The sequence below is a fragment of the Hoplias malabaricus genome, chromosome 3, assembly GCF_029633855.1.
Source record: "Hoplias malabaricus isolate fHopMal1 chromosome 3, fHopMal1.hap1, whole genome shotgun sequence".
Classification (NCBI taxonomy): Eukaryota; Metazoa; Chordata; class Actinopteri; order Characiformes; family Erythrinidae; genus Hoplias; species Hoplias malabaricus.
In genome coordinates this window covers 27,911,211-27,935,677 of record NC_089802.1, presented here as the reverse complement: position 1 = coordinate 27,935,677, position 24,467 = coordinate 27,911,211, and the positions used below count along the sequence as shown (strand labels likewise).

General features: G+C 42.0%; 1 protein-coding gene across 1 annotated transcript in view; it reads left to right on the top strand.

Moving 5' to 3' along the window:
* Positions 1-24,467, top strand: part of wnk4a (WNK lysine deficient protein kinase 4a) — a 61,773-nt gene continuing 37,306 nt past the window's right edge. Inside the window, exon 1 of the mRNA XM_066663702.1 lies at positions 1-552. Coding sequence (XP_066519799.1) covers positions 1-552 — 552 coding nt within the window. The remainder of the gene's footprint in view (positions 553-24,467) is intronic.

Here is a 24,467-nt window from a genome sequence, read left to right as displayed (position 1 = left end):
ATGTCTCATGCTCAGGTGGAGATATCTGGACTGGGCTTTCAGAGCCTTCCAGTCGATATAGACCCTGAATGTGTGGAGAGAAGGTCCATCAGGAGGAACTCTTACGTTCTGCACAAGCTCAACGTGGACATTGAGCCTCAGTTTTTCAATGGAGCACTTTCCAAGGCTCTGTCGTGGTCTTCTGAGAACATTTTGTCTGAGAGTAGGATAGAGGAAAGTAAAGTGGACTCTCCTCCAGTCTCCAGCCCAGAAACTCCAACTCCAGAGACCTGCTGTTCTCCTTCAGAAACCACAGAAACCTGGAGGGGTTCGGGCCATGACCCGAGCTCGGACTCTGAGCCTGAAGTGGTCAAGCCGCAGAAATCCGCTCCTCGACTGGAGAGCAGGTGGGAGCAGGATGAAAAAGAGGACGTCGAGACCAAAGCTGTGGCCACGTCTCCTGATGGACGATACCTTAAATTCAATGTGGAGATTGGAAGAGGGTCATTCAAGACTGTCTACAAGGGGCTGGACACCGAGACCACCGTGGAGGTGGCATGGTGTGAGTTACAGGTAGGTCCTGAGGACTCATATTGCAGAGGTACATTTTTACTTTGCCAAAGACTCAGACAGTGCAGTTGTTCTCTTAAAAGTACAACAGTGGTCTTAGGGTCCAATGTTAAATTTGAAGCTAAATTCAATTCATGCGCATTATGTATGTTTTAATCATTTTAAACAGAAAAATAAGCTATAATCTTGTGAATTCAAATCTACAAAGGGTCAATCATCCAAGAAGTGTTTGGCTCCCAAGGGTCTGCACCGGCATGTAACTAACAAGCAATGGCAGCTTATAGCCCACCGTTTAGCTTTGTGTATGCTTAACACTGTGTCATCTCAGATACTCTATGACATACTGTAACATGGAGAAAATTACATCAGCTAATCCTACAGCGTGTAAGTAATAGTCAAAATGTACTGGTAGGATTGTTGGTTCATTTGCATGCTGTACTCATCTGTGATATGAGTATTACAGGGACCAACAAATTATAAAGCATATATTATCCACTGCAAACCTCCAGTGTTGTGGGGTGCTGCTGCTGGACCTGGGTTAAAGCAGCAGGCTTAGTGTGTGGCTGGTCATTCCAGGGAATCATATGAATAACAAAGAGACCACAGTGGAGTGGTCAGATCACAAACTCTTCTTCTGTTTCAACAGCGAGTTCAGAAGCTGTAATGGCTGTGTTTTGGATACAAACGTATTTCCCAAAACGATTTTGCAGGATTGATGCTTTCCTGGAACACTGAACAGTTTGGGTCCATTAAGTGCATTATAGACTTCTGTCCTAACACATTCTTGTTTCTTAAAGATGAACCCTGTTTGTAGAGAAATAAGCATGAGTTAGAGCTGTTTTTCATTCCTATGCTGCTTCAGCTCCAGGTGTTTTCATTATTGTTGAACACACTAAACACTTTGGGGATTTAGTTTTTTTATTTTATGTCAAATTAATCCAAAAAGAGCAGAGCAGAGCTGTCTACACTTCAGCTCTTTAGAATCCTCCACCTTTATCCTGCGCTAAAGGAGTTTTTGGACCTCATAGTTTTGTTCAAGTTCTCCCCCATTATTTTAATCAAATAGTAACACTTTTACTGGAGGATGGTTTTACTTTTGTTCCAAAACCCCACATCTTAAGCTTTAATCAAATCAAATCAAAGTTTATTTGTCACATACATAGTTAGAATACATAGTACGATTTGCAGTGCAGTGCTTTGATGACTGCACACTTACATGAAATAAGTCAATATAAGACAGAATCTATAAGATACTTAGATAAACGTAAAGTTATATAAGGGTAAGATATAAAGATAATAAAAATAATAAAGACATGCCAAAAATTGGATGTCAGATCACTGGTTTGATGTGTGCAGAGTAAAATGCACAGTGCAAAGTGTGTCTTCAAGCTGGGTTTGAGCTGCGCTGTGTAGAATCAGAGGAACGGAAAATGGCAAGTTCTTTTAAGATCCAGCTTTAAAGTCGGTCTTCACTGAAAGGAATCAGGGACAGGAACAACAACAAGGAAGAAATACGATATTTGATTACAGGTAGTGATTATGACATTCCTTAAAATCTCTTATAAACATGTCCTGTTAGATAGAGGAACTCTGCAGGCTGCGTTGTGCTTACAGTATGACACAAATACGATGGAAAATGAATGATTTGATGCTTAATTTTATTGAACTCTTATTAAACACTAAAATAATAATAATAATAATAATAATAATAATAAAAAGGGGCTGTACGGTGGTGCAGCAGGTAGTGTCGCAGTCACACAGCTGCAGGGTCATGGAGGTTGTGGGTTCGATTCCCGCTCCGGGTGACTGTCTGTGAGGAGTGTGGTGTGTTCTCCCTGTGTCTGCGTGGGTTTCCTCCGGGTGACTGTCTGTGAGGAGTGTGGTGCTCCGGTTTCCTCCCACAGTCCAAAAACACAGGTTGGTAAGTGGATTGGCGTCTAAAAAGTGTCCGTAGGTGTGAGTGTGTGAGTGAATGTGTGAGTGTGTGTGTTGCCTTGTGAGGGCCCCTCCAGGATGTATTCCTGCCTTGTGCCCAATGATTCCAGGCAGACTCTGGACCCACCACGACCCTGAACTGGATAAGCGGTTACAGAAAATGAATGAATGAATAATAATAGGTTCAACTTATATAGCGCCTTTCCCAAACCCAAGTACATAACGGGAAACACAAAAACGTCTCACTGATGTATACAGTGAAATGTAAATTAAAGCTTGCACGATGTAAGTTGTATATGCCAGTGTTGATTTATTAATACATTGGTTATAACCATTTTTCTGTCATTAATCGACACTTAGTGGAAAATCAGGCCTAAGATAAATCTTAGCACTCCTACTGTTACAGTAAAACAGTAATCCAGTTCTCCCCCTCCTCTGTCACTCTGTCTGTCCTTCTGTCCTTGAGCTGCACTCTACTGAGCAGCACTTGTTCACATATGGCTCACTAATCTTGGTGATACTGAGAAGCATATGCTGGAAACTTTAGACTGTGCAGAGCATGGTATGTCTCTACATTTCTGCATTCCCTCTTTTTTCACGTGGAGAAATCCTCACATCTCCAATATACAACCAGGAGATCAGTGAGAGTGCTATGCTCAGTTAACCCTTTTAGAGTCCCAAGCTTATTACATGGTAAGTGACTACATGGAAAACAATGCAGGCTCTTTTTCAGTGGGAGGAGAAAGGAATGAAAGCAGGTACTGGTCATTTAAAGAGTTAAACATGCTCTAATACAAGGTTTTTAATTGCAGTTTCACACCTGGTGGCTAGTTTTTCCCATTTCATATAAAGTTATAGGAGGATGAGGGCTAACACATATTTTCTCGATAATGTCGCCAATACAGGTCATTTGACAGCTCAACACGCTGGCAGGAGAATGCTGATTAGTTCTGTATGTAAGAGCTAACATATTTTGCTAGGACTGACCAACAATTTTTTCCCAGGTTACTTTATGACTTTCAATTCTCACTGGTGTTTCTCAGAGGAGGAAGACTTTTTTTTTTTTGCATGGTTGTTAATGTGAAGTCATTGAATAGCTCAACACACTTGCAGAAGAGTACTAACTCATCAGCACTGACCAGTACAGGACCAATGAGGCAGTGGTAAACGAGCAAACTTTAGCTTCATTATTTGGAACCACTGCTTTAAAGACACCAGCTTTTAAAAGAGCAGAGCAGGGTTTTTTTCAGGACGCATCTGCCCTTCTTAAACTCACGTGCCTTCGGGTGTAGAGTAAACACAGGGGTTAAGCTTGTTTAATAAAGTGAATTTTCTCTCCCTCTCCCTCCCTCTCTGTCGCTCTCTTATTCCCTCATTAGCTCCCTTTCTCTGAGTTTTGAAGGCTGTTCTCTGACAGTTTGCTGGGAGGCTGTTGGATACTGTTGCTGGATGATGGCCTTTTTCAGCAGCTTTAGACTCAGCACGATGTGACACCATGAAGCACTCAAAACAAATGACTTTATCTTATGTTTCTAAGTTCAACATTGTGTTTATAATGAATTAGAACTGGAGCTAAATATCAGCCAGAATCTAATGGCAGTATGTTCTTTAAATTTACCAAGGTTTGTTCCTGGTTTTCTCTTACTGCCTGAATGAGTTTGTTGAGTCTGAGTGAGACTGGAGGTATCACGTTCTCTTCTGATTTTATAATAATAAATTTGTGACGGCAGCTGTGGCTAAAACTTTAGAAAAGTGGTCCTGGCCCCGAAAGATTTCTGGTTCATTGCCCTGGACTGTCAGGAAAAATGGGGATGGGGGAGTGATATCCTCCTGTGAAAGCTGAAAAGCCATTGTGTGTGTTCATTTTCACAAGTGTGTTAATTGTGGAGCCCAGATTTCATTGCTGCTGTTCAGTGACGAAGCACATTTCATGATTGTTGTTGTTTAGTTATGACAGGCTTTGCTTTGCCTCATGTTGAGCTACAGAAATTCTGAAACAGTTTGAGATGGATTTGCTACAGAATATATCAGTATACGTGTTTTATGACAGACTGGTGCAGATATTCATCACAACATTTTGGCAATGAAGCACTGTTAGTAGATTATGCAATTTTGTTGTTTTGCACACTGCAAGGTTAATAACTCTATATATGTATCTATTGATTATGTGCACATTAGCCCTAGATCTTGAAGACCATGCTGTGGTATATGTCCCACTGATAAGGAATATGCTATATACATATATTTATTTTTTTGGCAGCTCTCTTTTTCCATAGCCGTGGAACTTAATAAGAAAACGATGCTTTTATTTTTAACCTGTTGCTGATACATGGTTAAATATTCCAGGGAAAGGAGAGGCTGATGTCAGTGTAGAACAGGCTCTCAGCAGATGCAAAGCGAGGATGAGAATGACTTATAGTCAATTAAACTTGGCCCCAGGCAGCTCCAGCAGGTGTGGAGCACCGTGGCCTGGAGGTGCCACCTGGCCTTCCTCTCTCTGCCAGGACTCACAGGTTTTGTAGCGTTCTGTTTGGATGAATCTAGGGCTCGAAGTGTTTTTAACCAGCTCTGAAATGCTCTTTCGAATTTCAGAAGAAGTGCTCAGTAAATTCCTAAAAACAGAAATATTTATGACACTACAAACGTTTTTAGGTCTGTCACGGTGGTTGGTATTTTGTGGTCAGTGTTTTATGCCACTGATTTAGTGACAATATAACAGCATTATAATACAGTTACACCCCTTTAAAGAGCAGTTAACTTTTAGCAGAAACAGAGTTATTTAGAATATACAGACATTAGAATCAGAAAATACGGGGGTCTGTGTGTTGAATATCTTGTGTATAAAGCAATGACTAAGAAACCAAAGTATTTTCATTATTTAAAGAATCCTCAAAGTGCCTGAACATCAGACTTCTTCAGATGTCCAATGTGTGGTCAGTTTGTACCTAACCCTGCTGCACAGTGCCTTCTCCTCTGCGTTTAAACGGTTAAATCATTTGCTCTGTGTCAGAAAGAGGCTTGAGTGCCCCTAAAGTTCTTAATCAGCGGGTAATGGGATTAAAGGCACGGCTGCTGCTGCTGCTGCTGTCCTCTGTGACATCACTATGACACTGAGTCGAATGTGAGCAGCTGCTTTACTGGCCTTATCTCTCCTGACCTTACACGCAGAGGAACGCCCTCACGAACGTGATGTACAGATGTCCACATCCACGTCTCTCCACATGTTTACACCAAGACTTCACTGCAGTTTAAGGTGGGGTTTCAGAGCTGAGGTCCCTGCGTTATCAGGACTTTGTATTTTTTTGATTTAGTCGTCTGTTCATCTGTAGGTCTGTGGTGGTTATTATCTAAATGTCTCGTCGCTGATCGAGTTCAATGAGGTGAATTTTGCAGTGCATTTTCAAGTCATTATTTTGGTGTCTGAATACCTGCTCCTATAGTTCTACAGTGGACTTTTTGGTCATTTTACAGTTATTTTGATTGAATATAATTTCACCCTCTGCTGCTGTGAGCTGAAGAGGAGCAAGCAACTTCATAAAAATCAATTAATAAATAAATTAATTAAGTAAAATAAAATCAGAGTTAAAAATCATAATGAAAATATGATTAAAGCAGGAAATAAATATCTAAAAATCTAAATACTGTAGATTAACAACTGAAATGTCTTTGTTTTGCTGAATACACAATGCTCTTGTACACTGTGGAAGTCCTGAGTAAACATAGATTTTCAGTGCTGTGTCTTGTCTGAGTTCTTCAGCCATAAACCTCCTTCCAGGTGGAGCTCTGCATGGTCCTTTTGACGGTGCATTTTGAACCTCTACAGTAGCATTCGTTCTGTTTCACACCTCACTACAATGACCAAGAACAGCTAGCCCTTCCAATTCTGTAAGCAACCCTTCTGTGAAGACATCATGTGCAGATTTACCCTAAGCCAGGTCAGACCTTTTGTCCACATGAGAACAGCACCTAGCCTAAAGCTTTCCTCTTTAAATCAAGCTACACTATTGTCTCAGATCTAAACAGAACCAGCTGTTTGTGTCCATCTTCCCTTTAGCTGTGAACAACTGAATGTCTGAAAGGATATGAAGAGGCTTTTTGGGTTAAAAAAGGAAATAAACACAAAAGAAGATAAACAATGAAGGGTGAACAGTGGACTGACCCAAAACCCCAGAGCCCACACCTCAGCATCACCGCATGTGCTGGGATGCAGTTAATTGGTGAAAAGTTAACCAGCGTCTGATCCAGAACATGAGGTGGATGTTAAATGTTTCGATTGTTGAGGCTCAGACCTGTATGTTTTGCTTGGTTCACACTTAAGCTTTATGCTCCTCATGAGTTCATGCCTGTGACTGTGTGGTGTCCACAGAGTGATGAGAAAATTGGACTGCTTGAGACGTTGGATGATACGGTTTGCCATTCAGTACATTCCAGGACATTATGGTGCCTGTTTGTCCTGGGAGTGTAATGGGTTTAAGTTCCAGAGGAGGGATTAGGGGTGGAGTATTTGATAATAATTATAATAATTAAAGGGAATTCTTGTGGTGAGGTTTGATATTTTGTGTTGTTTTGTTATTTTACATATTTCCAAAAGCTGCTTAGTATCTGTGAGCATTTCTTTCCTATTTAACCCCCACAGAAGATCCACCCGCTCTTCAGTCCAAAGTCGACTCTGAGGGAGTGGGCACAATTTATGTTCTTTCCTGCTGCTGTGGCATGAAGACGGTTTAAGCAGAAATATTTCTCAGTAAGGGATTTACACTTTAGCCGTGCCCTAAGTTGTGCGTCAGTCATCGCACGCTGAACAGCAGGTGCCTGTTCGGTCCCACAACCCAAAGCCTGACGCAGGCCACATCATTAAATTGCTGTTTTTGGTTTAACATTACGCCAGATATGAATCCAGCCATGCCAAACAGATGTTGCCCAATCATTTCTAGGATAACCCTCCCTTTTAATTGCGATAATTACAGGATGGTTTTTACATTTACCCACATATGGAAAACATTCTGCATGATTGGTTTTCCTACACTGGGTTTGTATGGAACTTGTAATTGTTTGTAAGGTTTTTTTTATTTTTTATTTAATATGTGTGCGTTATGAACGTAAGATTAATTTGCTGTGTATAATTAGCACTGGTACATTATTGTGCAAAATCAGAGACACTTAATCACAAAATACGTCGTCGCTGTCCATAGAAAAAACATGCAAAACTGTAACTTTACAGGAGCAGGAAAAAACCTTCCTCACTTCCAATGGAAGTCAATGTAAAAAGTTTGTATTTGGAATAATTATGGAGCATTCCTATTGGTCCATTCAGTATGAAATGTTCACACAGTGTGAAGGACAGCTCCTGTTTTCAGATGATGTAGTAAACTAAAAATCAAGATTTTTTAAAATGATATTTAAGAGAGAATTACTCAAAAAACATCAGCAGTTAAGATATAAATGATATTTTTCTGTATGTAGTGGTTCTGCTCTTTGCCTTAATACACCTCATGTTTCCAGGTGACATCAATTAACTGATCGTTCTTTTAGATCTCCTGCCATGTAAAAGTCTGGCAGCTGAGTAAAGAAAATGCTAAGGCTCAGAAACATTACCACCCTAACATGACAATCCCAGCACAACAGCCCTAACCCCTTTAAATAATCAGAGCTTTAGCACTGAACTGTGCCTCAGCTTTTCTTTTGCTGACATCAGTTCTGTCCCCAGCCCGTGATCAGAGGCCTGGTGCATGTCCACTGCCCTCTTATCAGCCGCTGCCTGAATACGTGTGTGTTTCCATGGAAGGGGAGTGTTGAGGGTTGGTTGCGTGACTGTGAAACGTGTTCCGAAATCCCACCCATCACCCATAACTCATCACCCATTAGCTCATACTCAGGCTCATGCTTATGTCCAACAAATTCTTTGTTTCCCCTGAATTCCAAGGTTGTGCTGCATTCATATTTAAGTTGTTATGCTTATCTTTTAGATTACATTTTTAATACTGACTACTTTTTAAATGACTATTTTGAGCTTAGTGCAACGCTAAGAATAATATTTATCTTAAAATGAGCTGGGTTGAATATTAAAAGCTCTTTTTGCAGAATGTAGGTTTATGCACCATTGCTGTATTTTCATTTAACACACCGTTATTATTTTTTGCATGCTTTATTAGAAGCTAAAACATGACTCACAATAAAAAAAGGTAGTTCTTTAGGCCTGTCTCTCTTTATAATTTAAAATGAAATATAGATATCCACAGATGGATGAATTTCATTGTAGATTAGCTGTGAGTTTTTGTCTGTAACTTTGATTGGACATGCTGTAGATTAGTTGCCATGGAATAAATGGGCCTAGAAATGGTATGTAATTTGTGAAGATTACAGCTAGTGCCGGGCGATATGAGCGCAAATCAATATCATTATTAATTGTACATTTTACCACGATTACGATTAATGGACGATTATTTTGTGTTTGTATTTATGACCCTCACAGTTCAGTGACGAGGCTTGTGTTGTAAATATGCTCCAGTGTTAAAGCTGGGATATTTCTGTAATGTCGCTGGGAGCTTGTTCCTCTCTTGTTTTCTGAGCACTGTTTATATTTGAGGTGTGATTGTGCTTTGGCTGAAATCGTTTTCTCTCTGTTTACATTTTGTTCAGTGTTGTCTTAATTATAGTCAAACACAGCACGTTCAAACCACAGACGTTATGTTTTTATCTTTGGTACGAGCTGCTTGAGTCGCTCGGTTGGCCTCTGCATTTAGGTTCTCCTCTGCATTTAGGTTCTCCTCCATGTGGCAGATAGGAGGCAGAATCACGTGACTACAGCTTGGTAGCGTGGTTTTAAAGGGACAGTACATGAACACACAGTGGGGACATAACAGAATAAAAATAATTGATATAGAAAAGATTATGTCGATTAGAGATGCAGAATGTCCATTATGTTATTTATGTAATGCCCAGCTCTTACATTACAGCGTTATTTAGTTACTGGTTTCTAGATAAATGCTCCATGATAATTAAGAGATTAAGTATGAACTGCAGTGTCAGATCTCGAGCTTCATTTCATATTGAGGCTAGGGCTGGGCGATAGGTTCCTAAAATAATATCACAGTATTTCAGGGAATTTTGCTGATAACGATATTCTTGGCGATATGAACAAAACTCTGAAAAATGATTTATTTCAAGAAACCACTACTGCAGCAAAATAAATGTTATATTAATATTAAATGTAAAATTAAATTCTATATACTGCCATGGTTTATTGTACATCTGATATTTTGTAACCAAACCACCTCTACACAACTAAAGTCACTCCCCTTTTTTTGGAACAAATTTCTCCACTTCAGAACCATTTTTAGCCGTACTTCACTGTGCCTAAATAACTCATGTACATATGCCACATTATGGGTGACTGCATGATGTCATTGCGTAAAGAAGACAGATTATCACAATATAGATTTTTTTTATCGTTTTAGGAATTATGATGATATTATTGCAAATTATATGATACGGCACAGCCCTACTTACGGCTCAGTTAGATGTTTGCAGGGTGAATGAAAATTCAAAACTGGGAACGGTGTAGGTGAGAGACTCCAGGTCTCAGCCTGTAAACACTGATTAGGGCAATGCAACAGTGTACTGTCTGTGATTTTATCATTTACAGCCCCACCTCTTGCTCAGCTGAATCACAACTTTCTTCTTTCACTCTTTGTTCAGAGGAAACGATTCCTGCTTGTGTTTACCATTCATGTCCAAGATGAGCATCCCTGTTGTGTCAGAGCCATTTCCTTGTGTGATCTGTTTAGTGTTTTGTCTTTGTCTTCACGTTTCCACTAGAATGAGTGAGTCACGTTCATCCTACTGCGTGAGAGTACGGGTTAAACGGGTCGTTGTTTCAGAGCTGTGGAAGTGAAGGATTGGAGAAAGTGGTCTAATGGAGTTTGCTAATAAACCACTGTCCAATCAAGGCTCAGGCTAAAGTCTGGACTCGTACTGAACCGCGGGAGGTCTGTCGAGCTCCAGTGAGAGTTGCACAGGCTCACACAGAGAACAAAGAGCGAGACTATTCACTCTCCAAACTGTTGGAGTCACATTAAACCCTGCCAGCTGCTGACTGTTGCCCATTGTGCTTTCATGTGCTTCTCTCTGCTCACTGGGCTTTATTGCCTGATTAAGTCATTCTGATTTCTGAAAACTTTCTGCCTCCAAATTTCAATAAATCGAGATGGACACCAGCCAGAACAGGCCAACAAAATATAAAGCCTTCGTTTTCCAAACTGTAAATATGTATGAATAAGGGCATTGATGCTTGTTCTTAAGGGTCACCCCCCCCCTCACCGTGGTGCATTTCACAAGCTTTGTATAAAGCTAATTCATTTAGGCAATATTTGGTATTCATAACATACACCAATAATCAAATTATTATTATTAATTTATTTAGACATACATAATCAATTTATCCACTTAATATTATTCCTGGAAATAATTTGGTATCAGTTCACATTTTTCACTAATAATGTGAATAAAATGCAGATATTTTTTTTATAAAGGAAGATCCAGGTCTGTTTTAATACAAGAAACCCAGGAGGACTTATTTCAGATCACTGAAAGTGGTTGGGGTCATGTTCACAGCACAGTATTTGGCTTCTACTGATTGTTCTAACTCTATTATAGATGCTAAATGTCCCCATTTAAAACTGATTAAGACATTGATCTTGATAATGCTGGCTGAGTTGAAATGTGCAACTCTTGCGATTTCAAAGTGCTCCACTTTTAAATTGAAATCTCTTTAGGAAACATCGATATTTTAGCCCCACAACACAATGTGATCGGCTCTAAGTTACCGTTTTTCTTTAGGAGCTGCCGCTTGGCTCAGTAATGACCTCAGTGCAGTTAGGATACAAATGCACTGTGCTTTATTTGTAAGTGAAGAGATTCCGGTCCACTGGAGGGTAGTGAATAATATGGAAAGTAACATAAAAAAGACTAAAATGTCAGTGCTAACTATAGCTGGACGACACAGGCAAAATTTAAATCACTATATATTTCTTAATTCGGTCTGTAACCCTTATTCAATGTAGGGCCGCAGTGGGTCCGGACCCTACCAGGAATCGCTGGGGGCAAGGCCAGTCCTTCACAGGGGGATATACACTCACACATTCACTCACACACTCACACCTACGGACACTTTTGAGTCCCAATCCACCTACCAGTCACCCGGAGGAAACCCACACAGACACAGTGAGAACACACCACACTCCTCACAGGCAGTCACCCAGAGGAAACCCACGCAGACACAGGGAGAACACACCACACTCCTCACAGACAGTCACCCGGAGGAAACCCACACAGACACAAGGAGAACACACCACACTCCTCACAGACAGTCACCCGGAGGAAACCCACGCAGACACAGGGAGAACACACCACACTCCTCACAGACAGTCACCCGGAGGAAACCCACGCAGACACAGGGCGAACACACCACACTTCTCACAGACAGTCACCTGGAGGAAACCCACGCAGACACAGGGAGAACACACCACACTCCTCATAGACAGTCACCTGGAGGAAACCCATGCAGACACAGGGAGAACACACCACACTCCTTACAAACAGTCACCTGGAGCGGGACTCGAACCCACAATTGCCAGGACCCTGGATCTGTGTGACAGAGACACTACCTGCTGCGCCATCGTGGCGCCCTATTTCTGATATTGATAGGAAAGAGAAAAAAATATCCACTGCCAAAACAAACCATAAACATGATATCATCATCAAACAAAAACCTCTCGGCTTTGTCAATATAATGCTGTAAATAATGTATATTGAAATATTGAAAATATGTTAAAAAATTGTATCATTGTTATTAAAACATTTTATATTGTGATATATATTGATATTGAATTATCGTCCAGCCCTAGTACAAACAATTTTCTTGCATGTTGCAAAAATCTGCTGATTTCAAAGTAGTGTAAAAAATTACATCTGTTGTGAAATAGGCACTTGAAGTATTAAAAAATGGCTTTAGTGAACATGCTGCTGAATATACATTCTGGATGATGTGGGATCCATATATTTCGTCAACATATTACAAAGATTAGAATAGTGAAATGACATGGACTCTGAAGTTTGTTTTATCTGTTCTTTCTACTATTTTAAAGGTGGTAACGCTTCGCAGTGCCTCTGGGCTCAGTCTGTAAGCTCAGTCGGACCCATAAAACCTCCCCTCTCTCTTCCTGTGCCATTCCTTACATGTTAGAGGGAGCTAAACAAGATATGCTATCTCCCTCCCTCTCTGCCTTCTGGCCTACTCAGGAGCTTATAAAACGACTGACAGTGATACAGCTGTAGAATCCGTGGGTGACATTTTCATTAGTGTTGTCATATAATTAGTGGCTGATACATGGTTTGTTATGATCACCCGATGTGTCCTGAATATCTTCAGTATTCCCTGAATTCCTGGCACTGCAGGATGGCTTTGCTTTGTCTTGCCACACCAAGGGCAAACAGCACTGAGCACACACAGCTCCCAGACTCCTCTTCACTGAAACCTATCTGCGCCTTGTGCTCCCTGCTTGTTTTTAATTCATCCGTACCAATAGTTCTACAATACTCTGCAGTATTAAAAAAAATCTTTGCCAGATAATAACCCCTTGTGCAGGACACACAGCTGATTATATCTACCTTTTAAAGGAACACTAGGTATGGTATTTGTGCTCCTGGGCTCCCCCTACAGTTGCAGAGTGTAATTTAATTGTACTGCACTATTCTGAAATCAAGTCAGAGGGAAGTGACGAGGGGGGTGGGCATCTCCTACCCTCTTCCACTAGTTACCACTAGTGCATTTTCTGGAGAGCTGAGCCTGAAGTATTTGTTGACTCAACACAGAGCCTACTCTGCAGGCTACGCATGAACCCAACGTCATTGTGAGTGTTTATTCTTCTGCGTCTGTGTTTGCGTCACTCTGCAGTTACACCGCCACACCACTAGGTGTGAATCTGAATCTCAAACATCTTCCTCTACAGTGTTACAGTGTGTAGTACACAATGTCATGGTGGAGTAGTATTTGTTTTATAAATCTTTAAAGTGCACATTTTTATTTGGGACAGAACGTAGCTTACATGAGTTTCCAGGAAAGACACAAATACAAATCCGGTATATTTTTCCCATGTGGTCCTGCTTCTCGTTGTGTTATTTTTTCCTGGAGACATCCATAATTTTCCTTTGTTCAACCTTTTTATTCATCCCTGATGCCCACACCATGTCTGAGGAAATATCTGTGTGTGGAGAGCAGTTAATGTTTCTGTAGTTCTTTGGTTCAATTTAAACAATGCCCGCCCAATCCGCCTGAATACCGACCAATCACAGTCCCTTTAGTTTGAAAAAAACATACCTTTAGAAACCAAGACAAACTTTAGGAGTTATATTTGTGTCAGGACATCTTTTTAAAGTATCCAAAAATTATATTTGCTTGGTATTTCCATGTGCTGAGATTGAGTTTGAAACCACTGCTGCACAAAACCATTGCGTAGCATTGTTTACATGCGCTAAAATAAGATTACGAGAACACGTTTGTAAACTGGTTGAGAGAGTATTTATTATTGTCGGAGCTGGATGATGTGGGTTTGTCTGCTATTGGTCAGAGCTCTAACACTGACTCGAACAGTGCCGTTAAAAAGCTTTGTTATTGGGTGTAAGCCTGGGCTTTATATCACCTGACACTTTATGATTTATTATAATATGTGAGTAGAGCTCATAATCAGCGCTAGTGTGTCTGTGCTTGCCCTGTCAGAATAGTTTATTAGAGTGTAGACCGTCTGATGAAATGTTACCAGTCCACTTTAAAGATATGTTTTGGGTGGGAATCTTTCTTCTGGGATAATTCCACCTTCCAAACCATGTTAGCTGTACGCTGTAATTATTAACTGAGATGATGTGAACTTGTCCCAGGTTAAGAGACATAAGTGATGTGACCTTTCTACACCCACCTATTATAACCGATTGCGTGACTGCTACGGTCAGGAAGCTCAGTGTTTTCAAGGCTATTTGTGAACGCAGATGAGCCGGCACGTGCCAGTTAGTATGATCTGGTTTGAATAATATGTGTCACAGGTTTTTTTGATCTTTAGCCACATTAACACATTGTCATCATTGTGTTTCCACAGTCTACATTTCAATTACTCCCCATCATTTAAAAATTCAGATGCTTTTTACATTAATTTGAGAAGCTATGTGTTTGTTACTGAAGACTGACATATGTAAATATGTTCTGTTGTGATTGGCTGCTCAGTGTGGTTTGGGGGATAGCAGAAGGTAAACTATTGTATGCTTTTATAAATGTAAATGCTTCATTTTTGTGACGGCACAGAAAAACTAAACTGTTTTAGCAGAATGGTATATTTGAAATTTTAACAAACTACAACAAACTCTTTAACTATTTATTTTCAATCTAAAATAGGAGCTTTAACATAAAATAAAATTAAATGCTTTTGCCGACTCTGTGTGTTGACAGTGTTCAAAGGTTTGACCCCTATCCTCATATTCACTGCATGTGTGGGCACTTTCTGAGTGGCAGCTTTATCTGTAACTCTGATGTGTTTTAGAACACTTCCGGCAACACACACACACACACACACACACACACACACACACACACACACACACACACACGCACACACACACACACACACTGTCTGTCTGTTCTCACTCTTTGTAATATTATCAGTGCTGCAGTGAAGGGAGCATATCTATCTGCTGCCACGAAGGGTTTCCTAATCCTCTCATATCTATTTCAGGCCTGGTGTTTTATAGTTAGTAACCAAGGAAATAGCCCTGATCCCTGCCCACTTTATCAGAAACACAGCCCTTCTACTGACACACACTGGCCACTTTATCAGAAACACCCCCCTCTACTGACATTCACTGGCCACTTTATCAGAAACACCCCCCCACTACTGACACTCACTGGCCACTTTGTCAGAAACACCCCCCTCTACTGACATTCACTGGCCACTTTATCAGAAACACTGCCCTTCTACTGACACACACTGGCCACTTTATCAGAAACACACCCCTACTGACATTCACTGGCCACTTTATCAGAAACACCCCCCCACTACTGACACTCACTGGCCACTTTATCAGAAACACCCCCCTCTACTGACATTCACTGGCCACTTTATCAGAAACACCCCCCTCTACTGACATTCACTGGCCACTGGCCACTTTATCAGAAACACCCCCCTCTACTGACATTCACTGGCCACTTTATCAGAAACACCCCCCCACTACTGACACTCACTGGCCACTTTGTCAGAAACACCCCCCTCTACTGACATTCACTGGACACTTTGTCAGAAACACCCCCCTCTACTGACATTCACTGGCCACTTTATCAGAACCCCCCCCCCCCCCCACTACTGACACTCACTGGCCACTTTGTCAGAAACACCCCCCTCTACTGACATTCACTGGACACTTTATCAGAAACACCCCCCCACTACTGACACTCACTGGCCACTTTGTCAGAAACACCCCCTCTACTGACATTCACTGGACACTTTATCAGAAACACCCCCCCACTACTGACACTCACTGGCCACTTTATCAGAAACACCCCCCTCTACTGACACTCATTGGCCAATTTATCAGAAACACCCCCCACTACTGACACTCACTGGACACTTTATCAGAAACACCCCTCTTTACTGACATTCACTGGCCACTTTATCAGAAACACCCCCCCCCCCCACACACTACTGACACTCACTGGCCACTTTATCAGAAACACCCCCCTTCTACTGACACTCACTGGCCACTTTATCAGAAACAGCCCCCTTCTACTGACATTCACTGGCCACTTTATCAGAAACACCCCCCCCCCACTACTGACACTCACTGGCCACTTTATCAGAAACACCCCACTTCTACTGACATTCACTGGCCACTTTATCAGAAACACCCCCCTTCTACTGACACTCACTGGCCACTTTATCAGAAACACCCCCCCCACTACTGACACTCACTGGCCACTTTATCAGAAACACCCCACTTCTACTGACATTCACTGGCCACTTTATCAGAAACACCCCCCCACTACTGACACTCACTGGCCACTTTGTCAGAAACACCCCCCTCTACTGACATTCACTGGCCACTTTATCAGAAACACTGCCCTTCTACTGACACACACTGGCCACTTTATCAGAAACACCCCCCCTACTGACATTCACTGGCCACTTTATCAGAAACACCCCCCCACCTCCTCTCATATCTATTTCAGGCCTGGTGTTTTATAGTTAGTAACCAAGGAAATAGCCCTGATCCCTGCCCACTTTATCAGAAACACAGCCCTTCTACTGACACACACTGGCCACTTTATCAGAAACACCCCCCTCTACTGACATTCACTGGCCACTTTATCAGAAACACCCCCCCACTACTGACACTCACTGGCCACTTTGTCAGAAACACCCCCCTCTACTGACATTCACTGGCCACTTTATCAGAAACACTGCCCTTCTACTGACACACACTGGCCACTTTATCAGAAACACCCCCCCTACTGACATTCACTGGCCACTTTATCAGAAACACCCCCCCACTACTGACACTCACTGGCCACTTTATCAGAAACACCCCCCTCTACTGACATTCACTGGCCACTTTATCAGAAACACCCCCCTCTACTGACATTCACTGGCCACTGGCCACTTTATCAGAAACACCCCCCTCTACTGACATTCACTGGCCACTTTATCAGAAACATCCCCCCACTACTGACACTCACTGGCCACTTTGTCAGAAACACCCCCCTCTACTGACATTCACTGGACACTTTGTCAGAAACACCCCCCTCTACTGACATTCACTGGCCACTTTATCAGAACCCCCCCCCCCCCCACTACTGACACTCACTGGCCACTTTGTCAGAAACACCCCCCTCTACTGACATTCACTGGACACTTTATCAGAAACACCCCCCCACTACTGACACTCACTGGCCACTTTGTCAGAAACACCCCCTCTACTGACATTCACTGGACACTTTATCAGAAACACCCCCCCACTACTGACACTCACTGGCCACTTTATCAGAAACACCCCCCTCTACTGACACTCATTGGCCAATTTATCAGAAACACCCCCCACTACTGACACTCACTGGACACTTTATCAGAAACACCCCTCTTTACTGACATTCACTGGCCACTTTATCAGAAACACCCCCCCCCCCCACACACTACTGACACTCACTGGCCACTTTATCAGAAACACCCCCCTTCTACTGACACTCACTGGCCACTTTATCAGAAACAGCCCCCTTCTACTGACATTCACTGGCCACTTTATCAGAAACACCCCCCCCACTACTGACACTCACTGGCCACTTTATCAGAAACACCCCACTTCTACTGACATTCACTGGCCACTTTATCAGAAACGCCCTCCCTCTACTGACACTCACTGGCCACTTTATCAGAAACACCCCCCTTCTACTGACACTCACTGGCCACTTTATTAGAAACAGGATTTCTAGATATATAGTTCTCACATTCTTGCTTCTAGCTACTCTTAAAACATGTGTTAACACACACACACACACATTTACACACATGCACACACTTGGGCGCGCACACACACCCACACATACAGTACACATAGCGTTTTCCATTGCAGACTCTTCTCCTTGGAGAGGTGTCGCATTTCCGCAGCACAATTCACACTTTCTGTAACATGAAAAAACACACATGGCTCCTTCTCCAAACCCAGAATGGTTCTCAGTCTTCTGTCCTAAAACCACAGTCTCCAGGCATGTACACACACACACACACAGAGAGAGAGGTGGGACAATTGGTTCTGCTATAAGTGCCCCTTACACTGAAAGGAGGATAATTGCTAGGGTTGGTACAGAGACGTTTGAACAACTTTGAAGAGCGGACGCAATTCAGAGGGAAACTCCCCCCATTTTTGAAAATATTTCTTCATAATTCAGGGTCTGATACAGAATGATACAGAATGGTTGGCATTGAACGGTTGATTATTGAGAAACTTGTGTTCTCAGGTTTCTTTACAGTGATGGTGAATGGAACCAGATGTCTCCATATCTGTAACACACACACAGCTCTTTATTCCCTCTCCATCTCCACCAGTGACCTCCAACTGTCTAAAGATGAAGATGATGATGCTGATGATGGCGCGTCACATGCAAGCAACCTCTCAGGCCTTAAATATATGACAGATGTGAGACCACACGGATAAAGTTATTCACTAAATGATTTCTACGTATAAAAAGAGGAATAAACGGAATGAAAATGATTGATGCTATTTAAGCTACAATTAAACTCACCCAGTAAATTAACAGACACTGTTAAGTAGAGTTGTTCAAACATCTGCAAATGCATATACTCACAACTTTAAACTTTACAAACTCATTAAGTATATGACTCTTTCTGACTCATATCACTGGGCAGTCCATCGCTGCGCTGTTTCCTCAACAAAGATATTATTGGAGAAGTGTGCTCACAGCTGTAGTAAAGATCTTGATTGAAGTTATGCACTTGGGCTAATTTTGGGTGGGTGCCTGGATACTCGGCTACCACATCAAAACACCTGCGGGGCGTTCAGCACTCCCCAAACATCACTCAAGTCTCAATCTGCCCCTGCAATGCAGCGCTACTGGTTCACTTCAGAACCCACGGAGCATCTGTGCCTAAGGGATTTCCTGAAGATCAGCCGGCCCCGATCGTTGGGATTTAGACTTCAAATATTGCGAGGAAGACTTGAGCTTTTTAAATCAGCCGATATTTCTTCTTTTCCTTCAGCAGCTTCGCTTCTCAGCGGTTAATGTCATCAAAAATCAGGGCTTTAAGATTCCCTTTGTGAATTATTAGTTTAACATTTGTATTTGACTTGTATAAGACTTACATTACTCTAAAACACCTCATGTTTTCACTGACATCAACCAATAGAAATGACACAAAATTCTGCTAATCATTCATTCATTCATTGTCTGAAAACGCTTATCCAATTCAGGGTCGCGGTGGGTCCGGAGCCTACCCGGAATCACTGGGGAACACACCCTGGAGGGGGTGCCAGTCCTTCAATATGCTGACCACTACACTTTAACTGTTCAGTCATCATGAGAAAGACTTCAAATCTTTTTTTAAATCTTTAGAAATCTCCCTGCTCTTTTTTCTTGCTGCATTTTATGGTGGTGCATGGCTCCGCTTGCCGCGTGGGCATTTCTCTGAGATCATGCTAATGAATTAAAGCAGACACGGTTTCCTGTGCTCGAACCTGCTGCTTCCAATTAACTTTACAGAAATTTTAACTTTGCTGAGTCTGAATTTGACACGTCACAGACAGCAACGCACCAAGTGAAGTGGCCATTTAAAATAAATGGATAAATTGAAAGTGGGCACCTATTTTAGTAGCTCAGTTTCTCAGGGGTGTGGTCTTATCTTCTTACTTGAGGTGGGCAGTATCTCCTTACTTTTCTGAGAATATTGTTGATATAATCAGTGCCTGAAGAACACTGGCCACTGTATGTTTCATTAGAAATAGAGCATAGGATTGGGTTGCCATGTATACACCATAAATACACACATTAAATTTCCTCTTCATATCCAGCACGATGTGCGCTAGTCTCCTGAATTTTTTTATGAATAGGCGATGTTCAGAGATTGGTGCCTGACCTGTTTCTATCTGCTATTAATGGTTTGGAATAATGCATTTCAGTGGGAAACTATAATAAAGAAAAATCTCAGACCTAGAAAAGTGTATTCATAACAATTTAATATGTTTCTGTGAGGAGCTTTTAAAAGTTGACGTCTGGTTTTATTCACCACCACTGTGAGTAATTGGAACTCAATAAGGTTATTATTTTATTTCCATCTCAGCTATTTAATAATGCTGGCACCTCTGTCTGTGGTTTTAACTGCTTCTGTATGTTATTTAAGTCCTGAAATCTTCTCTCCCTCTCTCAGTCTCTTCCTTTTTTTGAAAGGGGGTGGTGGTTAATGCCCGTAAATTTCACCAGACTCTGCGGGACCCCCAAAACCCTGCAGTTCTATGTGCTTTCCACACTCTGTTTGTGCTGATATTGGCCCTTTTCCTGCATATCTCTCCTATATACATACTGAACTCTCACTCTTTTTCTCCCCCTCTCTGTCTCACACACACACACACACACACACACACACCCCTCCTTTCTCTATTTGCCATAATAAAGCTGCTGACAGGCCCATCCTTCCCTGCCTCAGCTCCGTACCCTGAGCTGTACTTATGCAATGCCCTTCTAAATGAAACTCAGCCAGAATATTTCCAGCCTGACTCGTGCTATTCACAGCTTCCTCCAACCCACCCCCACATCATTAGCCCCCCATTTCACCCACAGGGCCATTACAGCTCCTAGGGGTCCGCCCACTTTCCTGAAGCGTGAGGCCACACTGAGGTACAGCTCACCGCGGTAAACATTCACTGGGTGGTGTTTGAGGGTATCTCCAGTGTTGTAACTAAATCTCATTTGTCCAGATGGTAACTTTGTAGGAGAAAGAACAAAAATCCAGGCCTAGACATGTTCAGTGAGCCAAGACTTTAGGTTTAGACCTGAGCCATGAGGAGAACCAGAGCCAGAACACACTACAAGCCTGTAGTCATTTAAAACCTTTCCTAAAACATCATAAAACAAATACAACAACCCAGAATCTGCATGCGGTTCTTGGTTAAGGTTGCACAGACTTGTCGGTGTGGTTTAAAGGAAAGGTTCGTCTTACTGCGAGCTGTAAACGTGAGCAGAGTTTCACAGTGTAGCTGAATGGAGCGTGGAGTGGTCAGACAGGTTACACAAAAGGCCCCTGACCAGAAAACACCTCAGGAATACAATTATATTGATGAGTCTGCTTTGTGAATATCAGCGTATCAGCTATATGTTTGTGTGTTAGTGTGAGTGTGTGAAGTGTACAAATAATAATTTTAAGTGTTTTTTTTTAATTATTATTCAACTGAAAATAACCTAATAAGGGGTGGCCCGGTGGTGCAGCAGGTGTCGCAGTCACAGAGCTCCAGGGTCCTGGAGGTTGTGTGTTCGAGTCCCGCTCCGTGTGACTGTCTGTGAGGAGTGTGGTGTGTTCTCCCTGTGTCTGCGTGGGTTTCCTCCGGGTGACTGTCTGTGAGGAGTGTGGTGTGTTCTCCCTGTGTCTGCGTGGGTTTCCTCCGGGTGACTGTCTGTGAGGAGTGTGGTGTGTTTTCTTTGTGTCTGCGTGGGTTTCCTCCGGGTGACTGTCTGTGAGGAGTGTGGTGTGTTCTCCCTGTGTCTGTGTGGGTTTCCTCTGGGTGCTCCGGTTTCCTCCCACAATCCAAAAACACATGTTGATAGGTGAATTGGAGACTCAAAAGTGTCCATAGGTGTGAGTGTGTGAGTGTGTGTCGCCCTGTGAAGGACTGGCTCCCCCTCCAGGGTTTGTTTGCGCCTTCACCACCACCCTAAACTGGATAAGGGTTACAGACAATGAATTAATTTACAAATAACGTAAAAATTAAGTATAAAGATGGTAAGTTCCAAATTTCTAACACTAACTCCATCTGTAAATAGTCTAAACCCAAACTCACATGGACTTTTGGCCACAGTATTGTCCCCAAGAACAGAACACATCCATCACAGGCTTCTGCAGCTTTTTCCTGGTGGAGCCCAGAACGAATGCAGCACCCAATAAACCCTTCACTCACCGTTTACTCACAGCTTCATTTTTACGTGATTTTTTTTGTTGAATAAAATCACATTAGTAATTTTTAATACGACACACAGTCACCGTATAATGACAAAACAGTGGGAGAATGATTGAATTTTGAATTACAATTTTACACTATACACACACACGCATAAACTTATTTGTACACAGCTAATATATGTAACTGCAAACAAAACACATCACAATGTGTTGTACTGAGGTACTGAGGAGTAGACTGAATGAATTTTGGCGCCTTTAAAATATTACACATTTATACAGAGAGAGGTAAGCGGACATGACTTTAATTCTTCAGAAACATTAAAGCAGAAGGTCCATTGCGAAATTGGCACACATCCATTTCACGACCAGATTTGTCTGTACAAAGTTTTGACAGCTTTGATAAGCAGTGCCTCTCAGGAGGGCTGTGTTCCTATTGTTACTGTATTCAAAATGTTCTCTTAACTGTGAAACCCCGCAGGCAGCAATCAAGGCTCTTTCACCGGGCGCTCTGACTGCTCTTCCAGCGAGAGCTCAAAACCAGCAGACGCTGCTCGCCTGGCCCTCAGCCATGGCATGGCAACCATTCAAAAAACTTGTCATTAAGTGTGATTAGTCAAGTCGACAAAGTAATCCAATTTTGCTATTTGTTTTAACGATTTCTATTAGGATGCCTCCCAGACTTTGACTAATCATGAGTCTAGAACGGGCCTTGATTTATTTTGAAGGACTGCTTTCATTTAACTGCAACATCAAATGTCTGTGAGCCCTCCTTTTGTGTTGTACCTACACTCACAGTGATTATAATTGCCACAGAAAAAGTGTGGAATGAAAAAGGAAACCCGGGAGCAGCTGCACATGAGCCTGTTTGTTATCCTGTGTGGGCAAGAGTGGCTTCCAGCACTGAGCTGTGGAGCTGAGTTCTCCTGGGTGGTTAGGGCTGGACAGTAATTCAATATCAATAAATATTGTAATATAAAATGTTTCAATAACAACAATATGATGTTAAAACACATTTTCAATGTTTAAATGATTACATTATTTACAGTATCTGTAACTGACTGACAGTCATTAGGGGGCGTTGTTGCCAGTTCACTGCTCTCAGTTTTAACGTTACTATAAAAATATTAATAATAACAAAGCCAAGAGGTTTATGTTTGTTGGTGATGTTTGTTGGTGATGTTTCTTGTTTGATGTGGGAAGCTTTTCTCTGGGTTTTATGTTGTTTATATTAATATCGGAATTACATGGTATTGACTGAAATTTAGAAATATATCGTGATATATCGAATATATCATGTATCGTCCAGCCCTAGGGGATGCATTAGAGTGGGGTTTGTGGTCCCGAACTAATCATTCAAACATCTATGATTACAACCTGATCTCACTAATGTGTAGGTGTCTGTCAGCCATCACAGCCTCACAATAATATTGTAAAGTTACTGCAACAGAAAGAGGAACAGACTCCTGAATAATGCCCTTCATTTGAAAGGACATGTAGCAGGAGCAGGTGAGGTGTTCATTGTTGTCCATTTTGTTTAGTGCAGCTTTAACGTGCTCTGAGCTCAAACACTTTCTTCCCAGCCACGGCTGTTCATCAAAGTCAAACTGTCCACATTTATCCCTGAAGACTGATGCTTAGCCCTCAGCTGCTCTCCTGCTAATTCAGTTAAGAAGTCTCCACGTACTGTTCGTTGAAGTCATAATTCTTCATTTTGTGGTCAACACAGAGTTGGCCGTAAACGAATGCAGATTGAGGCTGAAACATTGCAGCGTGAAGCCGTCACTGTTGCCTCACTGTGCATAAAAAACTCTCCTGGAAAATGGGAATGAGTTTTTCTCCTCCTCCCTTTGTGGTGAAAACTGTCAGACTCCCCACTGCTGCGGAAAACTTTATAGCAAATGCTCATCATTTTTTAGAGAGAGAGAGAGAGAGAGAGAGTGAGAGAGAGTTGGAGAAAGACGGAGAGGACTGGCTGTGCAGGCTTTGATTCGGCACAGCTGTAAAGCACTCAGGACCCCTGCAGAAGTGTGCTAATTCCACCCATGTGTTTTTCTGTACTTTTATCACTCACTTTTCAAACATACCCCCCACCCCCCATCCCCAGGCAAAAACCCCATGTCCTAGATTCTGCCTTTAACCCTTAGACATCAAGCTTGTAGAGAAACTTGCGCACTCAGGTTTCTTCTGAATGGAGATGAATGGAACCAAGACGTCTCAGGATGGATATGGTGATGACTGAAAATAGTGGGCAATCTCAGCTCAGTGTGT